The sequence below is a fragment of the Passer domesticus genome, chromosome 22, assembly GCF_036417665.1.
Source record: "Passer domesticus isolate bPasDom1 chromosome 22, bPasDom1.hap1, whole genome shotgun sequence".
NCBI lineage: Eukaryota > Metazoa > Chordata > Aves > Passeriformes > Passeridae > Passer > Passer domesticus.
Window position 1 is genome coordinate 3,491,389 of NC_087495.1, and position 19,687 is coordinate 3,511,075.

General features: G+C 43.0%; 1 protein-coding gene across 1 annotated transcript; it reads right to left on the reverse strand.

The window, feature by feature from the left end:
* Window positions 1-1,069: 1,069 nt before the first annotated feature.
* Window positions 1,070-15,380, reverse strand: LRRC38 (leucine rich repeat containing 38). Its single transcript, XM_064397010.1, has 2 exons — window positions 14,613-15,380; window positions 1,070-1,460 (listed from the first exon to the last, which is right to left on the reverse strand). Exons 1-2 carry the CDS (start codon window positions 15,238-15,240, stop codon window positions 1,207-1,209), a joined length of 882 nt encoding a protein of 293 aa, XP_064253080.1. The 5' UTR covers window positions 15,241-15,380; the 3' UTR covers window positions 1,070-1,206.
* Between the last annotated feature and the right edge of the window lie 4,307 nt (window positions 15,381-19,687).

Sequence of the window (19,687 nt, forward strand, 5' to 3'; positions counted from 1 at the left end):
ACTTTATAATAGCATACAGTCCTTAGCTTGCTTATTACTATGTTGTTCATTAATTTAAGCCCTCACAGCTATTCTAGATAACAATTTAAATACACAGAGCTTTAAAAAAATATTTCCATTTCAAATATTTTAAAAATATACTTATCCTAAAAAGCTGTCCAGCACTATTCCAAAAATCTCTTGTAATAAATGTCTTTTTAAATTTTAACAAAAATATCTACCATCATATAGAAGAGCTCAAGTTTTGACAAATCTATAATACAGTCAGAAATATGTTGGGCCAGATTTCACTTTTGTTTATACAGTTGCCAATTTGGATCATGGTCTTCATCTCATTTGGGTTATTCCAGTATAACCAGGAGCAGAATATAGCCCTTAGTGCTTTAAAATAGCTAAATGGACTGGATGCTGCAACAGTTACTGGTGCCGAGCCTTACGGGGAGGGAAATCCTTTACTTCACTGCATCTAAAATTGCAAAAGGATGTTAAATTTAGTATTTGTGCCATGACCAAAGAAGTGCCAGGCATCTGCAGTGGATGACTCAGATCCAGAATCATATTCACTTACAGAAATAATTTTTTTTTTTGCTGAATGGTGCCTGCAATTGCTGTCATTAAATGGAGGATGAATGTTTCTGGAGAGCTTTTGTAGGGGGAAAATGCCAACCTTCCTCTCATGCTTTCTGCAATTCTAGGAATCACTTTAATTGCATTTTGTGTGAGTTTTAATAGAATCTCCCAGTACTTAGATCTAGGAAGGATACTATTTTGAATTTCTTCTGTATTTTCAACCTGAAATAGGTCCATTCATCCAGTCATTTTCAAAGTGTATCTAGAACAAGCTTCAAGCACTTATGAAACCTGCATTTCATCAGGACAGTCTGGAAACTCATCTTTTAAAACACTGGAACTTTTTTTTGGCTTTTCTCCCCTTTTCCCTTCAATCTTCAAGCTTAAATGCAGTGTTTGGTTAAGGACCATGGAAATCAACCTGGTGTGATTGCAGCAGGGTACATGTGCAAGAAGAGGTGACAGTCCCAGGTCTGCCATTCCTGCTTGTGACCAGCAGTGGCTAGAGGAGATCCTTACACATTGTGAGCTTAAGTCATGTCTAAAGCTTTCACTCTACTTTTTTTTTCACTCATTGACTTTGGCTGATGATCTGGTAACTGATAAACCCAGGAAACTTAAGGATTTCGACTGAGTTCAGTCCTCACAGTCATCTTCATCTTCATCATCGTCCTTGCTGGGAGCACACCTTTGGAAGCAGTGCACCAGGGTGGCCAGGAAGAAGCTGGAGAGAATCGCAGCGATGGACACGGCGACTCCAGAGAAGATGATGATGAAAAGGTCTGTCAATGACAAACTGAATTTGCATTCACTGAAGCTGACCTCAGATAACTCGTTCAGAAAGATCCTCCTGTTCTCCACGGGCAGGGAACACTGGATTTCATGGAGACCTGCAAGGAAGGGGAAAGGGAAATAAATGAGCAGAATATTGATGAGTTCTTCTCTTGTTCTGGGTCAGAGATTGAATGGCTGAAGAAAAGTTTTAGGGTTAATTCCAGGTTTACGAAATTGTACAATATTCAGGGAAAAATGGAACAAAACCTATCACTATCCAAAAGCCATTACATAGTCCCTTTGAGCAGCTCCTGGAAATTAAATTATTTCATCTGCAGCCTTCCAGGGATCAGGTGTGATCTTGAACCATGATTTGGAGGAATTAAAAAAGTGAATGTTGAACCCTGGATACATCTAAACCTGGAGACCTGAAAGCAATTCCCAGCTACTCCATCTGAACACGAAGTGACTCCAAAACAGGGTAAGAGGGATACTGAAGTTCCTTCCACACCCTTCTACATTACTTTTTTCCATGTAGTTCCAAACCAGAGTTGTTTTTTATTTTCTGGTCAAACAAGAGTTTGGGTTTAATGGATGCTTGTTTGTCTGTGACCTGCTTCTCCTTTTCTCTCTGTCTGCCCTGAGGCCATGCAGGCTGACAGATATTGTTCCTCCCTGCATTACTGGAGAATGCCAAGAGCTGGGTTCTTTGTAGTCAAAGCAAAAACCCCAGATTTAAGAAGGGGTGAGAATACAGCTGGATCCTGGATTGTAAAAGCACACAGTTCACTGCATGTGCCCAGATCCCTCTTCATGGAGGACATCAGGAGAGGGATTTCCAGGGCTCGAATGGAGCCCATACTGAAGTGAATAAAGTCTGTAGAGCTGCTGGCAAGGCAGCGTTTGTCTCACTATTAAGGACATGAATGTGAAGAGGAAATGCAAGAATTGTGTGTATGAACATAAAGGGGAAATGCAAGAATTGTGTGTTAATGACTCGAGATCTGCTGCTGAGTTACTTGATCCAGTTCCTCTCTGCTGCTGATCCTGGGGTGTTCTCTCTGGTTTGGGCTCTGCCTTGCTGCTTGCACACAGAGAACATGGCATTTCCATCCCACAGGCCTGCCACAGAACCATGATGTCACTTTAAACAAGGAATGGTGATGATAAGATTCCCTCTGCATTTGTGAATCACAGCTTTCCCGTGGCTGGATAAGTGTGGCATGTGATGTTTTACTGTTAAACCCAGGCTCCCCTGACTGATAGTCTGGATCCAGCCCAGCCCAGCTGTTGTGCTGATTTGAGGAGTTTTAGTTAATTCCACTGTGGAACCAATTATCACCCTGACCTACTTGACCTTGTGTTGACAACTGTATTACATTTTCATCCCTAAAAGCCATCCTGTATCTGTCGTGTTTGCCTGAAGTTCTGTGGTTTTCCTCCATTTATTTTATTTCCCTCTTTCTCCTGCTGCTCTGACTGGGAATGTCCCGAGAGCTGCCCAGCAGTGCCAGTAGAGCCTGGCCAAGGCTCAGCAGGCACACTGCTGCCCAAATCCAGGCTGCTTTGATTTTGGTGTTCCTGAGCCTGGCGTGCCCTGGCCGTGCACAGCAAATGGGAACAAACACAACTGTGGCCACACTTCTCTTCACAGAGAAGAGAAAGGCACAATTTCCCAAGGATATTTCTGGGATTCGTATTCTCTGAACTTCAGAGGAAGAAAAGTAATTCTTATCTGAATTGCTGCTCCTCTTCACAGAGAAAAGCAAGGCACAATTTCCCAAGAATATTTCTGGGTTTCACGTTCCCTGAAAATCAGAGAAAGAAAAAACAATTCTTATCTCAATTGCTGCTCCTCTTGTTGTGGACAAGTAGAATGCATTGTGGAAGGTTGTTTACCTGAGGGGAATTGGTAATTGTATTTGGATGTGAGTGTTTTGATTCACTGACCAGTTAAATCCAGGTGTGTGTGTGTCAGGACTGTCAGCTGACAGTCATGAGATGCTGTGCAGTGGAGATGAGTTGGGTGCTTGTGCAGATTCAGTTTAGATGTAGTGTAATATAGTATATAATAACACAGTATAATAAAGTAATTATTAGTCTTCTGATATCCATGGAGTCAGCTGCTTCATTTCTCTCACACGTCGGGGTTGCCCTGCCTTTACTGTGCACAACTTGCTCTGAGATCTGTGAAACCTCCTGTCATAGGAACTGACCTGGAAGAGAAAGCAGCTGCATGGTTTCAAACATCCTCTGAGACTTCTGGAATTCTGACCTGTTGCTGTCATATTTTCTGAAAAATCCCTTTGCCCAGGATTTTTTCTCTGGGAAGCTGAGAAGCCTCAGAGAAAAATGAAAACAATAATTATCTGATTTGCTTCTCCTGTGTTTAGCTGCTTTGGAATGTGGTTTGGACATTGTTTACCAACAGGTGGTTGTTTCATTGGTTTCACATGAATTCTTTTGACTCATTGGCCCATGAGGGCTAAGCTGTGTTGGACAGTGGAAAGAGTCACGAGTTTTCATTGTATCTTTTAGCATTCTGTCTGTATACTTTCTGTATTCTTTAGTGTAGTTTAGTATAGTTTAGTATAGTATTCTTTAATTATTTTTCAGTAAATAAATATAATTCTGACAGTAATCAAAGCAGTTGCATGAGTGCAACATATTGCAAATTCATTTGAAGAGGAAATTCCTTGCTAATATGAAAAGATCACTGCAGCAATTTGGCAGGGAAACCTGTACCAAGTGAATACAGCACCTACACAAATTCCATTTCACTTGTAGCAAGCACAAAAAAACCCAAGGTTTTTTTTTTTTTTTTACAACTGTCTTTCTGTAAAAGAAATCAGTCTTACACAGGTTGAGACCTCCTGAGAACTGCTGTTTTCAGAGCATCTGAGTCAAGCTCCTCAAAAAAAAAAGGGCACAGGTGACCATAAGCAACTCTACCTTTTACAATTTCAGTCCAGCTGAAACAGAAATTCTCAACTGGCAGCATTTAAAATATTTCTGTGCTGGAGTGATGGGATGGAATATCAGATCTGGATAAGGGAGGAAATAAAAAGAGAATATATTAAAAAATAAAGAGAGCAAAGAACACTCCAAAAGAAAACTCTTGTCCTGAGCATTTCTACATGCTGCAGCCCTTGGCTTGAGAGAAAACTTGCCATGGTAACATTTGCCCAGGATCCCAGACATGGAAAGGAGCTCCCTCCTTCATTCCCAGCAGCATGGATCATTCCCTCTGCCGTGGATCAGAGCTGACCCTGTGCACTGTGAGCTCTATTCCTCTTTCCCTGATGCTTTCACTTTGCTTCAAAACACACAGAATGCAAACAGCAAAGGATCTGCAGCACACCAAGGCACTTGGAGGGTATTCCTTGGTATGAGAATCAGTGTACTGTGAGGATTTTGAGACTCATTATACAATAAGGAGAAATAAAGATGCTCCTCTCCATGTAGCCATGGGTACTGGAATCTAGGTCATGTTCTCAAACCAAAGAGATAAGATGGAATTTGCTGCTTGCTTTATTCTGTGGCAGCCCAACAGGCTTCTGTGGCCTCGAGTTTTTAGAGAATTGTTAGTTTTTGGAATAACAGATGCCAACAGATGAAATACAGCCCCACAGACTGGGGGCAGGGCTGGGGGCTCACTGGGGAGCTTCAGCCACACTTTGTGTGCCCCACCTCTTCCAAAAGACAGGAGAGAGCTGAGCTCTCCTACCCACACACAGGCAGCCTCCAAAGCTGTGCTGGAGCAGCCAGGGCAGACTGCAGAGCTGGGTGGAAGCACAGGGCAGTGACTGAGGGAAGGGATTGTAGGGCAGTGATGAGGGAAGGGAATGTTGGTCAGTTCTGTTGCGTGGATGTTTCTCTTCACTGAGTCGTGACACTGTTGAAAAACCCAGCACAGCCAAACAGAAGCTTTTGAATTTGGAACAACCTGTTCATTTGGAACAGTCAACAGTAAGAGCAGCAGTTCTGTCTCTGGTGGCACAAGGAATTTCTCCTTCCAAAGCTGATGCAGTGGTTGTTGCACCAGAGCTTCCAACTCTTCACCTGAAAATACCACCACTTGCAGAAAACAGACTTGCTCAAGATGAGAAATGGACAAACCCATTTCATCTGCTTCCTTCCACAGACACAGCCCTGGCTTTGCATTATTTACAAGTAGGTTGTTCTTGTGGCAGAGGAGTCCTGATGCTCTGTACCCCTCGTGTCCTGCTCCATCAGTGCCAGCAATAGATCCATCTTTGTTCTTTCCTTGGGCAGGAAGTGATTCCAGGGCATTAAACACCCTCTGCATGAACAATGAGCTACAGAATGGTTTCTAGAAGGTGATCAGTATGAATAATGGGGTGTAGGTTTTTCCTTTGTGTGGCTCTGTTGCATCTAGACTGGCTCAATCAAATCCCTGTCCCCACACACAACCTCTCGAGGACAGGAGGTAACATTTAACCTTAGAGCTCTGCTTTCTCACACTTTTACTTCAATGGTATTAATTTTTATCCTTTGTTTGTGGGGTTTCCTGTATTTTTTAAAATATTTATTCTATAGAATGTATACTTTTAAAAGACCAGTCGGGATTCTTGTAAAGGGCATCTCAAAGCAGCTTGGTATTTAGTGCTTGGCTGCAGCAAGAGAGCCTTTGATGACAGTTATATATATCCACCTCATTGCTCCCACATCATATTCAAGGAGTGGCTTCTTCATCCCAAACAAAACTGTAAATGAAATAACAAGTGTGAGTGTGCTATAAATACACAGCTTGGGTTATTTTGGTCAGGGCCATCCCATTATCTGTAATGACTCCAGCTGTCCCAAGGACAATGTCACACACCCTGCATCCTTCTGCTATGTCATCAAAAGGAGCAGATGCATTGCACTGGTGCTGATTGCTTTGAGGTGCCAGGCAAGGCACAGGTGCTGGATTCTGCACAGGCTTGTCTCAGCTCTGGGAAAATAAGGACGGAAATACAGGTATGTACCCTGAGGAATAGATTGTCTAAGTAACATGGGGAGTGTGAAAATGCTGGAATTCCAGAATCACAATGGTAAAAGGAGAGGTGAGTTTTTAAAAAGAAGGAAAAAAAAAGTGTGTTCATAAAGAAGTGATGCAGGAGGGTTCCAGGTAGAGTTATTTCAATGAAATTCCCAAATAGGTGTCAGAACAAGATGACTTTGAACACCTTATATCAGAACAGTGCAACTCCACCAAGTCTAGCACTTAAACCCTGCCAATAAATCACAGGCAATTAGGCTGCTGCTAGATCCTAAAAAACCACTTTTCTGTTCAGGACTATGCCCAGGCTGAAATCTTTCCCTGTATAACTGAACCTCCTAGAAAATGGAAGCAGCCCAAACCAGTCTGCATGCAAATAATGAATAATTTCCTTGCAAATTACTGAAAAGAGACAAACAATGCTGTAATGCCCCAAAGCTGTAACTGCACTGATCTCACCATCTCAAAACCCCCACAAAACCCAGAGGCCCTGCTTCATCTGAACCCTGCTGGACTTTGCAGCCATGACCCAGCCATGTTTCCCCCAGGTTCCTGTGCTCAGGAGTTTTTAAACCATGGACACTCCTGCTCCTGGCTGGGCCAGGGCTTTTCCCTGGGTGTATTGACTGCTGCCCTGCTGCACTCTGAGTTTTGGCTCATACTCCTCCAGCTACAGACATCAAGGGCATCACTTTCTCCAGGTCCACTTGACCCTTTTTGAAGGACTCCTTGTGTCTTTCTGTCTCTGCTTATCTCTAATCCCTATGCTAAACATATTTTTGACTGTAGAACTTCTGGAATTCATTATCATTTCAATGTTATGGTCTGTCTGTTAGCAGACAGAGGTTGCCCAGCTATAATTTTGGATGCTGTGTTAAAAAAAAAAGAAATTTAAAAAAAATAGAAGGAGCCACAATACTTTTGGGGTCTTTTAGAGTTCACAAAAAGCAGGTACCAGGACAAAGAGCTTCCTGCCATTTAGCAGTGGACAGCAGGGTGAGATAATGCAAAGGCACACTGGGACATGGGGTGTATGGAAATACATCCACAGAAACATCTGAAACCATAAATGTTTCAATGAGCTGCATGCACACATGTTCACTACTATGGATACAGTAAATATAACAGCACAACAATAGGCTTTTTATTTTAGGGTAAAATTGGCATTTGCCCTTTTGGGTGGGATTTAGCTGTTCCCTCGTGTTGCTGAATGCAGTTGACACAGATTTGAAATGTTTAAATGTGGCATGTTGTTTCTTGTGTGGTATTTTGCTCCCAGCTATGGTTTGCCTTAGTCTCCTTAAACACTGTCACAAATGTATTAGATGTATTAATAAGCAATGAGAGAGGCATTGCCTCTGAAGTGAGATGAGATTTCATTGAAAATAGCCTTGAGCCATCAGAACAGTAAAGCTTAAAAAACTTGAAGCCTAGATTTAGATCCCTAAATAAAACTTTTATGGCCAAGTGCCCTAAAGATTTGCAGAACAGCTTTGGAGGGTACTTAGCAGTTTTTCTCAATGTCTAAACACGAAGTTCAACATTAGGTGTTCACATCTGCAAGTGCTGTCCTCACTTCTTCAAATCTGTGAAAGATGGAAGTACTCCAAATAACCTTAGGATGGAAGAAACAGAGTGAAAAGCCAGTGGCAGTCAGATCATTTTACTGAAAATGTCTGGGAGATCAAATTATATATTTATATATGTATATATAGAAACAGATTTGATGTGCTTGTTAAGGAATATAATTTCTGTGAGGCGTTTCTGCTTGAGCAGGATAAAAAGCTGCTGAATGTGTGAAATGTCTTAGGGCTTTGAATGCCTTTCCAGACACACAGATCTTCTGTTCTGTCCTGGTAGAGTGGGAGCATGTGCATGATACTGGGGGAGAGCTGATGGTTGCAATGGACAGAACAGCCTGTCCTTGCTAGCTGCAGCTCACTCAGGTTCTATATTGGTACATGGAGTTAAGGAGCCTTCTCTCCACAGCAGATGAGCAAATAAGTGCTAATAAAGACTGATAAGGCAAGAGGACTTGTAGAACTCTCAGTTTCCTTGCTGGCTGCTGGTTGAACTGTTAAACAAAACCTGTCTTCTCGTGTCATTATGATGCTTTGTTTTGAAGAAAATATTCAACATTTTCTGTATACTCATTAAAAGACTGGAATAGTGAAATGAGAGGTTGTTTAATTTGTAGAATAAGTTATGCAGTAGATCTCAGATTGGAATGGGATCACAGAAGGAGCCAAGAAGCAAGAGATGGTAACCTCATGGCACGGAATGTCTGAGCAAGCTTAGAAAAATCATTCCTTGCTCCTGGGTCTAGAAGGGTCTGGAGGGTAACTCCTGAGGGAGCTGGGAAGGGGCTCAGCCTGGAGAAAAGGAGGCTCAGAGGGGACCTTGTGGCTCTGCACAGCTCCTGCCAGGAGGGGACAGCCGGGGGGTCGGGCTGTGCTCCAGGGAACAGGGACAGGAGGAGAGGGAACAGCTCAGGCTGGGCCAGGGCAGGCTCAGGGTGGACATCAGGAGGAATTTCTGCATGGAAAGGGTGCTCAGGCCTTGGCACTGCCCAGGGAGGGTTGGAGTGCCCATCCCTGGAGGTGCACAAGGAGGGGCTGGAGGTGGCACTTACTGAGTTGGGGACAAGGTGGGCATCGGGCACAGCTGGGACCCGATGGCCTTAGGGGTCCTTTCCAGCCTCAAGGATTATATTTTATGATTCACTTCTGAATCTGACTTTTAGGACTGAATTCAGTCTGAATTTCCTGCTTACAGCCTCACTGTCACCTGCTCTTGGTTTTTTTCCTACCTACTCTACCTGCCATCCTCCTCCCCAGGTCTTTTGCCTTATCTGGAAATTTGCCCCTTTGCCAGAATTTACTTCTCCATCCATTCCAAAGAGGTCTTGAAAACTGCAGAAGCCTTTCAGGTAGCTAAACAGCTTCTGTGTCAGTACTGACACTACAACCCTCTTGGCATATCTCAGAAGTTTGTAGCCCCCACCCACAGCTTTCCAAAATGGAGCAACAGTTGATCAAATGAGCCCTGAGCACCAGACCTCACCTCAACTGTGGGTACTTCAATTTCAGACACTCAGAACACCTATTTTATTTATCACAGCACAAATCTATTTGGAGTTCTGTCTCTGGCCACTTCTGAACAAGTTTTTAAAATCTTCCTGGAAATAGAAATGTGCAAAGGTTACCCAGAAAAATGCTCAGTCTAAACCTTTGCTAAAAGTCTTTCTAATACTGTTTTTATAGAGAGCAACAAAATTTTTATTTCCGGCAATGGGTATTGGGGAACTTAAATAACTAAACAAATAAATTTACTAATCCCAGAAACTGTATATAACTTCCCAAACATAAGGGGAAGAAAGGAAGTAAAAAACAAAACAAGGGCAAGATGACTGAAAGGAGACACTACAGTCACACTCCAAGGAATACTTAAGTGCTAATTAAAAGTATGTTAAACATGCATTAGTCATTAGCAAACAAGGTCGCAGGCCCAGCTGCCCAAAGCATGTTCACAGAAAATAAAAATCAGCAACAGGAATGTCAGCAAAGCCCTTCAATGTAGCCACTGCAGATTACTTGTGTTGCTTTGCTACAGGCATTTATCTGAATCCAGTCCCTTCATCCTGATGGGATCCTCAGAGGGACTCAAGAAATGTCTTTTGCACTAATTTTAAACAAGAAGTTTCAGCAAAAATTTATTCCATCAAAGCCCTTTGTGTTTAAACGCTGAAAGGGAAGGTTCATAACCCTCTGGTCTGTCATTTGCACCAGTGACAATCTTGTGCTGGCTGAGCCCTGAGTTTCAAACAGCATTACTAAAAGGACTACATTAAAGATGAGGAAATAAAGAAAAGGGCAATTTTAGCCAAGATAAATGTGATGAACAGCAAGCTCTGAAAGCAGAAGCCTGGCCAATAGGAAAAGTTGCTGAGTTTATTTTTGTAGACCAACTTAGGCATTTGTTCTTTCAAGGTATTTTTTTGTTCTATGAGTTTTCATGGCCCCATGGAGTAAAACCTTCTATGAAAGTTCTCATACTTGTCTTTTTAGGGATAAAGATCTTACAGCAACTCCTCTACTTTAAAAAAAAAATCCCAAATTCTTAATATCCATTCTCCTGCTGATCTGAAGGCATCAATATGTACTATTTCCACCATTCAGATGTAATAAATGCCTACACAACCAAACATCCTTCCACAGAAAATCTTTCTAAGTGTTGTACTTAACCATTGTGACCAGCAGCAAACACTTTGTCTTCTCCAGGGAAAAGAACTTTTCTATATTTTCCACTTATCACCATTCCACTGTTCTTCACAGTTCCTTTGCCTTCTTTGTACTGTGCTCACTAATTAGTTTTTAATCAATTACTAACTAAATCAGAGGGGGAAATTGTAGTTTTGTTTCGCAGCAAGAAGAAAATGCTGGATTTAATATCTCTTTATGGTAAAAAAAAAAAGTGTTTGCTATTTTAAAGTGCTAGCTTTAATCACAAAATTTTAGTGCTGTTTTTTAATAAGTCTGCCTAAAAATTTGCCAGGATGAGGGTATCATCTAGGGAGGGTATTCACCTAATGCCAGTTAAGGCATTTAAATTAAATATGATTTATTATAATATATATAATGTTATATATAATTTTTTACATCTAATATAATTTATTTAAAATTTAGGCTAGATGAATAAATGCTGAAATCTGTAAAATTATTGAAACCCCAGCTGTTTGTGTCAAGCAACAGGTTGGATGAGCAGAGGCAGCTCAGCTGGGCAGAGCCTGTGCAGCCTTTTCCAGCTGGGCAGGCAGGTCAGCAGAAGTCAGAACTTTACAAGCCATTTCTGGTACTGTGCCAGCAGGAAAATGGAGCCTCCTGCAAAACTAATGAGTTGAAGCACAGCTTTTGTTCCTGCCACCGAGTCCTCCAGAAACCTTAATTACAGAGGGACGGAGCTTCAGGATCAATTATCCAGATTTCAGTTCACAGGGACAAAACTGCCCCTTTTGAATCAGCTTGGTGTTTCCTTTGGAAAAGCCAAGGGCAGCTGGGGCTGCTGAGCTCCCTGCAGTGCTGCAGTGGAGGTGGAGCAGGGTCTGGGCTTGGGGAATGGTTCAGCTGCTGAGGGGCTTCCCTCAGGCAGGCACATCCTCCTACTCCAGGTGTCATTCTGTGAAAAGTGCATGTTATATGGCTCTACACAGATTATTTACTATATGTACTATGTTGTATTGATTACGTGCTGTATTAACATTTTAATAGTATGGGAAATGTAGTTTGGTAGTTAAAACGTAACTTTTGTAGTTAAAACAAACTATGTATGTGGGATATTTTTTTAAAGAAAGGAATGAGGTACTCGCACCAGAGAGCAGCCACAGGACACCTAAATCTTTCAGAGAAAGAGAATTTATTGCTCTCTTATCAGACAAAACTAACTTCTTCCCACCTCACTCAGCCCTGAAGATGCTGTTAGGATTCAGAGGAAGAAGTCAGCACTGACCAGACAGAATCCTTTCTTTGAATGGAGTTTATGCATCATGGATGAGCTGTATGAATATGCAACAGGCTATTGCTTTTAAGGGTTAATCCTCTGTTAATGTGGGTCCTTTTCTGGGCTTATTTTGCCCACAAAGAGGTACCTGGACTGTCCCAACTCTTTGTTTTTATTGTCTCATATTGTCCCAATCCTAATTGTTCAAATTTTTATTTCTCTAATTATATTACTCTTTTTACAACCATTTTATTACTATTAAACTTTTAAAATTTAAAAAAACAAGTGATTGGCATTTTTCACAATTCAAGGTGAGGAACCTAAAGGAATGCCCAGAGCCCAAATCTGTCTGCAAATGTCCTTCTCCCAGTGCACCACAAACTCCTGAGCTGCTGCACAATTCCAAAGCAGAAGAAGCCAAGATATTTTCTTGGGCCCTGGAAATGCATCCCTGTCTTTCCTCCTGTATTTCCAGACAGAAATACTGCTGCCCTACTTCTCCTGCTGTGTTTGCTGCAAGAATCCTTTATCCCAGCCTTACAGAACTCCCAGGAGCAGCCAGGGAGTCTGAATGCTCAGGGTTTATTGAGCTGCCCTTCCCACTGTTCCAGGAAAGGCCAGACAAGCGTGGGCTTGGATAAGTATAACCAGACCAGCAACACTAATTCCATCAGTTCCTCATGGGAAGTATGTTGTGACATCATTAAAAACTGGAAACGGGGTGTAAAATGCTATCAAATCCTAATTCTAATAATTTAACTCTGGCTTTCCAAAAGTTGTTGTGCAAGGCATGCAACTGTGGCCATGTATTTCAAAAAGTCATTGAGGCAGTTTTCCTTTTAGGGGTTAGTTTTGCAGTCACCTTTGTGAAGAATGTTTTGGGGCTGTATTAAAGGAGACAGTGAGTGGTTTTGTGGCAGCAGCTCACAAGAAGCCCTGATGCTTTTCTGCATCCTTGCACATCTCTGCCTGGCATGGCTGGGTGCAAAGAGAGCAGGGTGCTCACTCCAGGCAGCAAATCCAAATCCTTGCAGGACAGCTCTGGACAAATCAACCACTTGAATATTTGTTCCTTCCCTCTTTACCTTCCCAAACCAAACCTTAGTTAAAGTTTAGAAGACTGGATAAACTAGTAATTTCTCAGCTATTTGGCCAAAACACAACTATGGATGAGGGGAAAAGCTGTGGGGAAGCATCTCTGGGATGGGAAGACTGGAAAACTGGGAGTGCTCTGGGAAAGCTCACTCACTTGAGATGCCCAGATAAAAGTTCAGACAGTTTAAAACACTGAGGGGGCAGCAGAGAAAGAGGTGGGACGGACTCAAACTGGACAGATCAGGATCTCAGTCAGGATCGAGGGGAGCAGCCTGGAATTTCAGTGGAAGCCTGGAGAAAGTGAACTGCTGTGTGAACTCATGTTAACATTAGAGACAGGCAAATACTTGATTCAAATTGAACAAACTTAAGCTAAACCATGAGGAAAGGTGGGATAATAGAAAGAATCCAGATCAAGGTTTCACTGACAGAGAGAGGAAAAAAAATCCCAACATTTTTTCCTCAAATCACTTCTTCCTTAAAACCGCTGACCTACAGCTGGGAATATTTAGGGCAACGTAGATGAGTGCACTAGAAAGGTGTTACCCAAGGTCACAAGCACGGGAAGAACTTGAAATAATGACTGCAGAGCCTGAGCCTGGAGTGCCAGGTCACAGGAGAACAGCTTCAAACTGACAGGGAGCAGGTTCAGAAGGGACATGAGGAAAAAATCCTTCCTGTGAGGGTGGGCAGGTGGCACAGGGTGCCCAGAGAAGCTGTGGCTGCCCCTGGATCCCTGGAAATGTCCAAGGCCAGGTTGGATGGGGCTTGGAGCATCCTGGGATTGTGGAAATTGTCCCCTCTGGGGCCCTCCCAAAGTTTCCCTGCTCCTTCCCTGCTCTGCCTTTGGGAGCAGCTGGTGCTGCTTGGTGGCAGGAGTTTGTGCCCTGGTGCTTGTTGGGAGACATGAACTGTGAGATGATCTCCTGCTAAAGCTGGATTAAGAGAGGCTTTGGGGTCTGGTGGGACATGTGGAGTAAGAGTCTGGATTCCCTAGACATGCCAGTCTTAACACTTTTATTTTTCCCTACTGTGCCTTTCTAAAAATGACTGGCTCAAATACCAGGATTAGATATCTTGCATTTTGAGGGGTTCTAAAGCCACTTCAATTTATTTCTCATATTGGAAGCAGTGTTTTTTCAATGAATAGAGCCCAAATTGAGATGCTGAAGTGTTTCAAACACAGAGCATCACAACTAAATACTTCCAGGAAGGGGCTGATGATCACAGTTGCATAAAATGGGGATTTAACTCTTTTGTAGCAGCTGCATAACTGATCAGTAAAATGAGAGGAAAAACAGTTCTCCTAAGGAGCTGGCACAGAATATTTAGCTGCTCAAAGGGCTTATTGTAGAAAATATATTTACCAGAGAGAAAATGAAGTCTGGAAGAGAACCAGGGCTGAATGAATTTGAAAAGGCTCTTTCACTGCCTAGGCAAGTTTAGTCTATAAATCAAAATTATTAGGGCTTAATTTTTAAATTTTATTTCTTAAGTGGGAGGAGGACCTGCTGCTAAAAGAAGCCGACATGAATTTAAGGGGCTGGTTTGTTGAAAGCATGCAATTACAGCCTGACAAACTGCAGGCACACAGACAATGGGAGCAGGAACCATCCTGCCCTCCCAGGCACACACAGACACACAGACTGCACTGAGAGCCACGGAGCTTTACCTTTCTGGAGCTTGGATGCATTGTCCTGGATCCAGCTGAAGAGGTTGGCAAAGTCACAGTCACACACCCAGGGGTTGCCCTCCAGGCGGATGGTCCGCAGGGAGGGCAGCGCTTCCAGGGCTGCCACGTTCAGGCTCTGTAAGTTATTGTCATTCAATTCTAACACTTGGAGCTGGTCCAGGTTCTCAAAAGCAGCCTCGTCCACATCCACCAGGTTGTTGTTTCCGAGGCTCAGTTTTATCAGTTTCTCTGCTGATTTGAATATCCCAGCATCGAGCTGCGTTAAATTGTTGTAGCTTAAGTCTAAATACACCAGTTTGGTAGAACTGCTAAAAGTGCCCTCTTCTAAAGAGGTGAGGGAGTTATTCCTGAAGTCCAAATAGACTAGATCTCCATAAAATATAAAGAAGTCAGCTGGTATTGCCTGAATGTTGTTATCAGCTATAAGAAGTTTCCGTACATCCAATGGGAAGGGATTGGGAACACTTGGGAGTCCTTGATCCCGGCAGTCTATGGTGTGGTAGTCCATACAGCTACAAACAGCAGGGCAAAGATGACCCCCAGGCAGGAAAAGCAGGCAGGCAAAGCCAGCAAAAGGCAGGAGGCAGGAAGGAAAGCATGGCAACATCGTCAAGGATCTGGAGGCTGTGATGAGCACCACTTCAGGAGAAAGACATTTTGCTCAGCTGAGCAGGAGTGCCTGGTACTTGTGTGTGTGCCTGATTGTATCCAGGAGATCACATATCATCACAGATCCGATAGCAGCAGTCTGGAGGGGGAGGGAGGAGGGAGGGAGGGAGGCAAATGTGAGGATTTACACTGTCAGAATATTGTGATGCTGCACAGGGTGAGGAAAGCGATGATTGGGCACACGGAGGATCTTTCAAAGGACTCCCTTGCTTTTGTGAGCTAAAAAAAGCCCAGAGCCTGTTTGAATATTTGCTGTCTATTCCAGCAAAGGGGAAATCACACCTGATCCTGTGACTCTGACAGCAACAGCTTCTGCTTAAAAAGCCCTCCAGGTGAAAATCCCCCATGAGATCACTTACTGTGTTCCTCAGCAGGAGCCTCCATCAGGGTGCCCAATGTGGAAAGGCAAGTGAGGGTCAGGCAGTGCCCTGGATCTCTGCTGAGGACAGGTTTCCCTTTTATTTGTAAAACAGGGAGCAGAAGGGGGCAGCCCAAAGACAAGGAGCTCTGCTTTGTGCTGTTTCTGGATTCCTCAGCTGTTAGAGCAAGGCTGCTCACATAATCCAGATATGACTCAGGATCTTTTAACCAAGAAGAATAACCTACAGCAGCAACAAGGAATATGGTCTCAAAGTGAGGGGCTTTTCCTTCCTATTTAATGACCCAAAAGATCTACTTTCCAGCACCAGTAATGTCTGTTGGGCCACATGAAAGTGCAAATTGTGGACTAAATCTTTAACTGGTTAAAATGGAACTGGTTTTCATTTTCAGGGGGTTGAAATATTTGACAGTCAATCTGCCTGTCCTGTGGGACAGCAGAAGTGATTTTGCAACAAGGCATCTGTGTTTTCCTGACATCCTCAACCCCACACCCACAAAGGCGAGTCCTCAGCCAGCTACACACTTAACTTTTAACTCCATCCCTCCTCTTTATGCAGGGTGTGCAAGCAGAGTCTGGAGATCTGGGGTCACATCTGTGTGCTGTGATGGAAGATTTCTCTAGAGACTGATGGTATTTGGGTGGGTGCATCCTGATGTGGGGAGCCCAAAGTCAAACACCTTTGGCAAGCTCATTCTCAGGTCAAAGAGAGAACAGAAATTTCAATTTAAGGTCATATTTTATAACTGGATTCAGGGTATTTTTCATCCAGAATAGGGAACAAAATTTTCCTTCTCAGACAGCCTTTCCTCCAAGATCCCTGTGCCTGAACTCAGTGAAAGCAGCATCCCTCACCTCTCCTTTAGTGTGTACCTAGAAACACCGAGCAGCTGGCAGGGAACAAAGAGGGAGCCACACTGTTCTCAGCAGCACCACTGACAGAAAAAGATGAAATGGGCACAGATTGAAAACCATCTGAACACAAGGAAACACTTCTCTTACTGTGAGGGTGGCCAGGCTTCCCACACAGGTTGAATATCACCACAAAACCCAGCTGGGCACAGCTCTGGGCAAGCTCTGCTTGAGCAGGGGACTGGACAAGCTGATTTCCAGAGGTCCCTTCCAACCTCAGCATTTCCCTGCACTGCTCTTGGGAAATGAACATGTCAAGGTTTATGCCTTTGAGCACCTCCCTCACATTTTGCAGCCCACCTTGTTTCTAATTCATAACTTTTTCAGCTAAACCACCTTGAAACAGCCTCCAGATCCCTCCCAGAAAGACACATCCTGCTCCATGTGCCTTTCATCTATTAAACTACTTTGAAAGCACCACCCAGAAAGAAATGGGCACAACTGCCTCTATAAACCACCAGGGCAGAACTCAAATAAATTCCTGAGGTGATAATTTAAAGTATTTACCTTTAAATTACAGAGGAAGCGGCAGTTTGACAGGCTACCTCTGATTAGAAAAACCCAAATATGCAAAATAACTCTTGGGGTCAGGATTCATTGGATTGGCATCACCAAGTGACTGCAACTGGTATTTGTCTTGCAGAACTGATGCTTTTTAAACTCTCAGGGCTGAATCTTGCAAACAATTGTTCCTGCTGCAATCTCCTGTTTTTCTGCCTCTAATTTAACGAAGGCTTAAAGTCAGAGCTAAAGGTGTTTCTGACACAGGAAAGCAGAACTGATTTGATTTCTTTAACAATGTAGTTTCATATGGACAGATTCAGCTCTCTATTAAGAGCAGGAATTTATTCACAGGATTTAAGGGTCTCTGTGGCTCCTCCTCTGCAGATCCCCCCTTTTTCCATCAAGTGCACAGAATCAGGATGTGACATTTTCATTTCCAAGATGCCTCAGCCTTCACAGATGGGAGACTACAGACAATAAGGCATAATTTGTGAAAGCTCCAAGAACATGCTAGTGGCAGGGGTGGAAAAGGACTCAGCTTCCCTAAGAATTCCACCAGCCCTTGCTAAAACCACCTCTCCTTTCTGAACAGAACAGCCTTTCCTTTTGCTCAGCTGCTCACCTGGATCCCTTATTGTCAATGTGTTCATGGGTCCCAGGATGAGGGAAGAGATGACTCTGACTCCATATGTCTCAGAAGGCTTATATTATATTATATTATATTATATTATATTATATTATATTATATTATATTATATTATATTATATTATAGCTATACTAAAAAGAATAGAGAAAAGAATACATCAGAAGGCTAGGAAAGGAATGAATAATAAAAACCTGTGGCAGACAGAGAGTCTGATACAGCTTTAATTGGTCATTAAGTTAAAACAATTGACGTGGAACCAATTAAAGATGCACCTGTTGGTAAACAACCTCCAGACCACATTCCAAAGAATCAGATAATTATTCTTTACATTTCTTTTCTGAGGCTTCTCAGCTTCTCAGGAGAAAAATCCCAGCAAAAGGATTTTCATGAAATATCACAGTGACACCCTACTGTCACCCCTGTTCCCAAGCCCTCCCTCCCAGCCTGGTCTGCACAGAGCCTTGGAGCTCTCCTGGCCGAGACCTCAGGAAGGGCTTGGCAGGAGATGAGGGGTCACTGTCAGGCTCTGGGTATTTTGGGATAGGGATCCCACAGGTTTGTGAAGCATCAGCCCTGCTGCCAGGGCAGCAGAGTTTCTGTGCCAGTGTGTGCCAGCTCTGATCTGCTGCTGTACAAGCCCAGCTGCAGTGCCTGCCATGGGCTGATGCCTCTCTATGCTGTCTTTGATTTCAGAGACTTTCTTCCTGACCCATCTTTCTCTGTGCAACATTTCCTGTTTAATTTTGTCCTTTTAGCTTCTGCTTATTTCTGTTTCTCAGCTGTTTCCCTCACAGCACAGAAAGTCTTTTGAATCTTTTTGAAGCTTCATTCACTTGCCAAACATTCTGTGCAGTTTCGACTTGCAGGAAGAAAGAAAAGCTTGCTACCTAAAAAATATTAACGTTTTACTTTTAAAAATGGTTTGTTTGCATCAGGCAGTGTCAGTAACCTGGGGGCTGGGCTGTGATGTGCTGAGTGCACAGCACCCTCTTGTGCCCTTGGATCCTGGGCAGCCACAACTGCTCTGCTCCCCTCTGTGAGCTGTTAACAAGTTTTACCATATTTCTGCAGTTTGCCTGTCTCTCAGGTTCCTTTCTTCCTCTTCCTGTTAAAGAAACCCCAATCAAAAATAAAATACATAAATCAGGTGGTGTTCTTATGGACTTCAGCTGACACTTTGGTCACTTTGGTAAAACACAAATTGCACCAGTGAGCAGTCTCAGAAATAAAGGGTTTGTATAATCTGTGTTTCTTCAGTGCTTCCAAGCAAAGGCCCACAGCTTTTTCACCTTCCTTCATATTCCACACTACATTTTAGTTCATACAGATTTGAAAAAGCACAAACTTCCCAACTGGGAATTGATGCCCAACAAAAACCCCAAATATTCTTCTTCCACAAAGGTGGGATCCCACACTGATGAGATTTTGACTGGCAGCTGATTTATCTGTGATTCTGCCTTCCAGGCTCCCCTAAAGGGACGGAATGATTTTGAGAAATGTGCTTGTAAATCAGGGTAACAATTCTAGTTCCAGTTCTAACTGTAGAGGATTTTGTTTTGAATCCCTCTGTGGAGAACAAAGAAGGAAAACCAAGGTCTCTCCACTCCTCCCAGTAGCTGGATAACCACAACAGTGGATAGGCTTTGGACTAAAAACAGTGATATGAATTTATATTCTTGATTTTTTTATTCAGGATACTACCAGGAGAAACCTTGACGATGAAGGCAGTGACAAGGCACACTGGTCATGTATCCTCAGTGTGCTTGCAGTACTGAAAGAAACTAATAGGAAAAACATTTTCTCCTGACAGAGTTTCCATCTTCCAGCACTCCCCTTAAAAGTGCTCAAAACTTCCCCAAATCATTTAAGAAAAGCAGTCAAAAAGAAAGAGCAATCTTTCTTTTGTGCAGACACACGTGAAGGATTCGGGTCTCAGCCAGTAA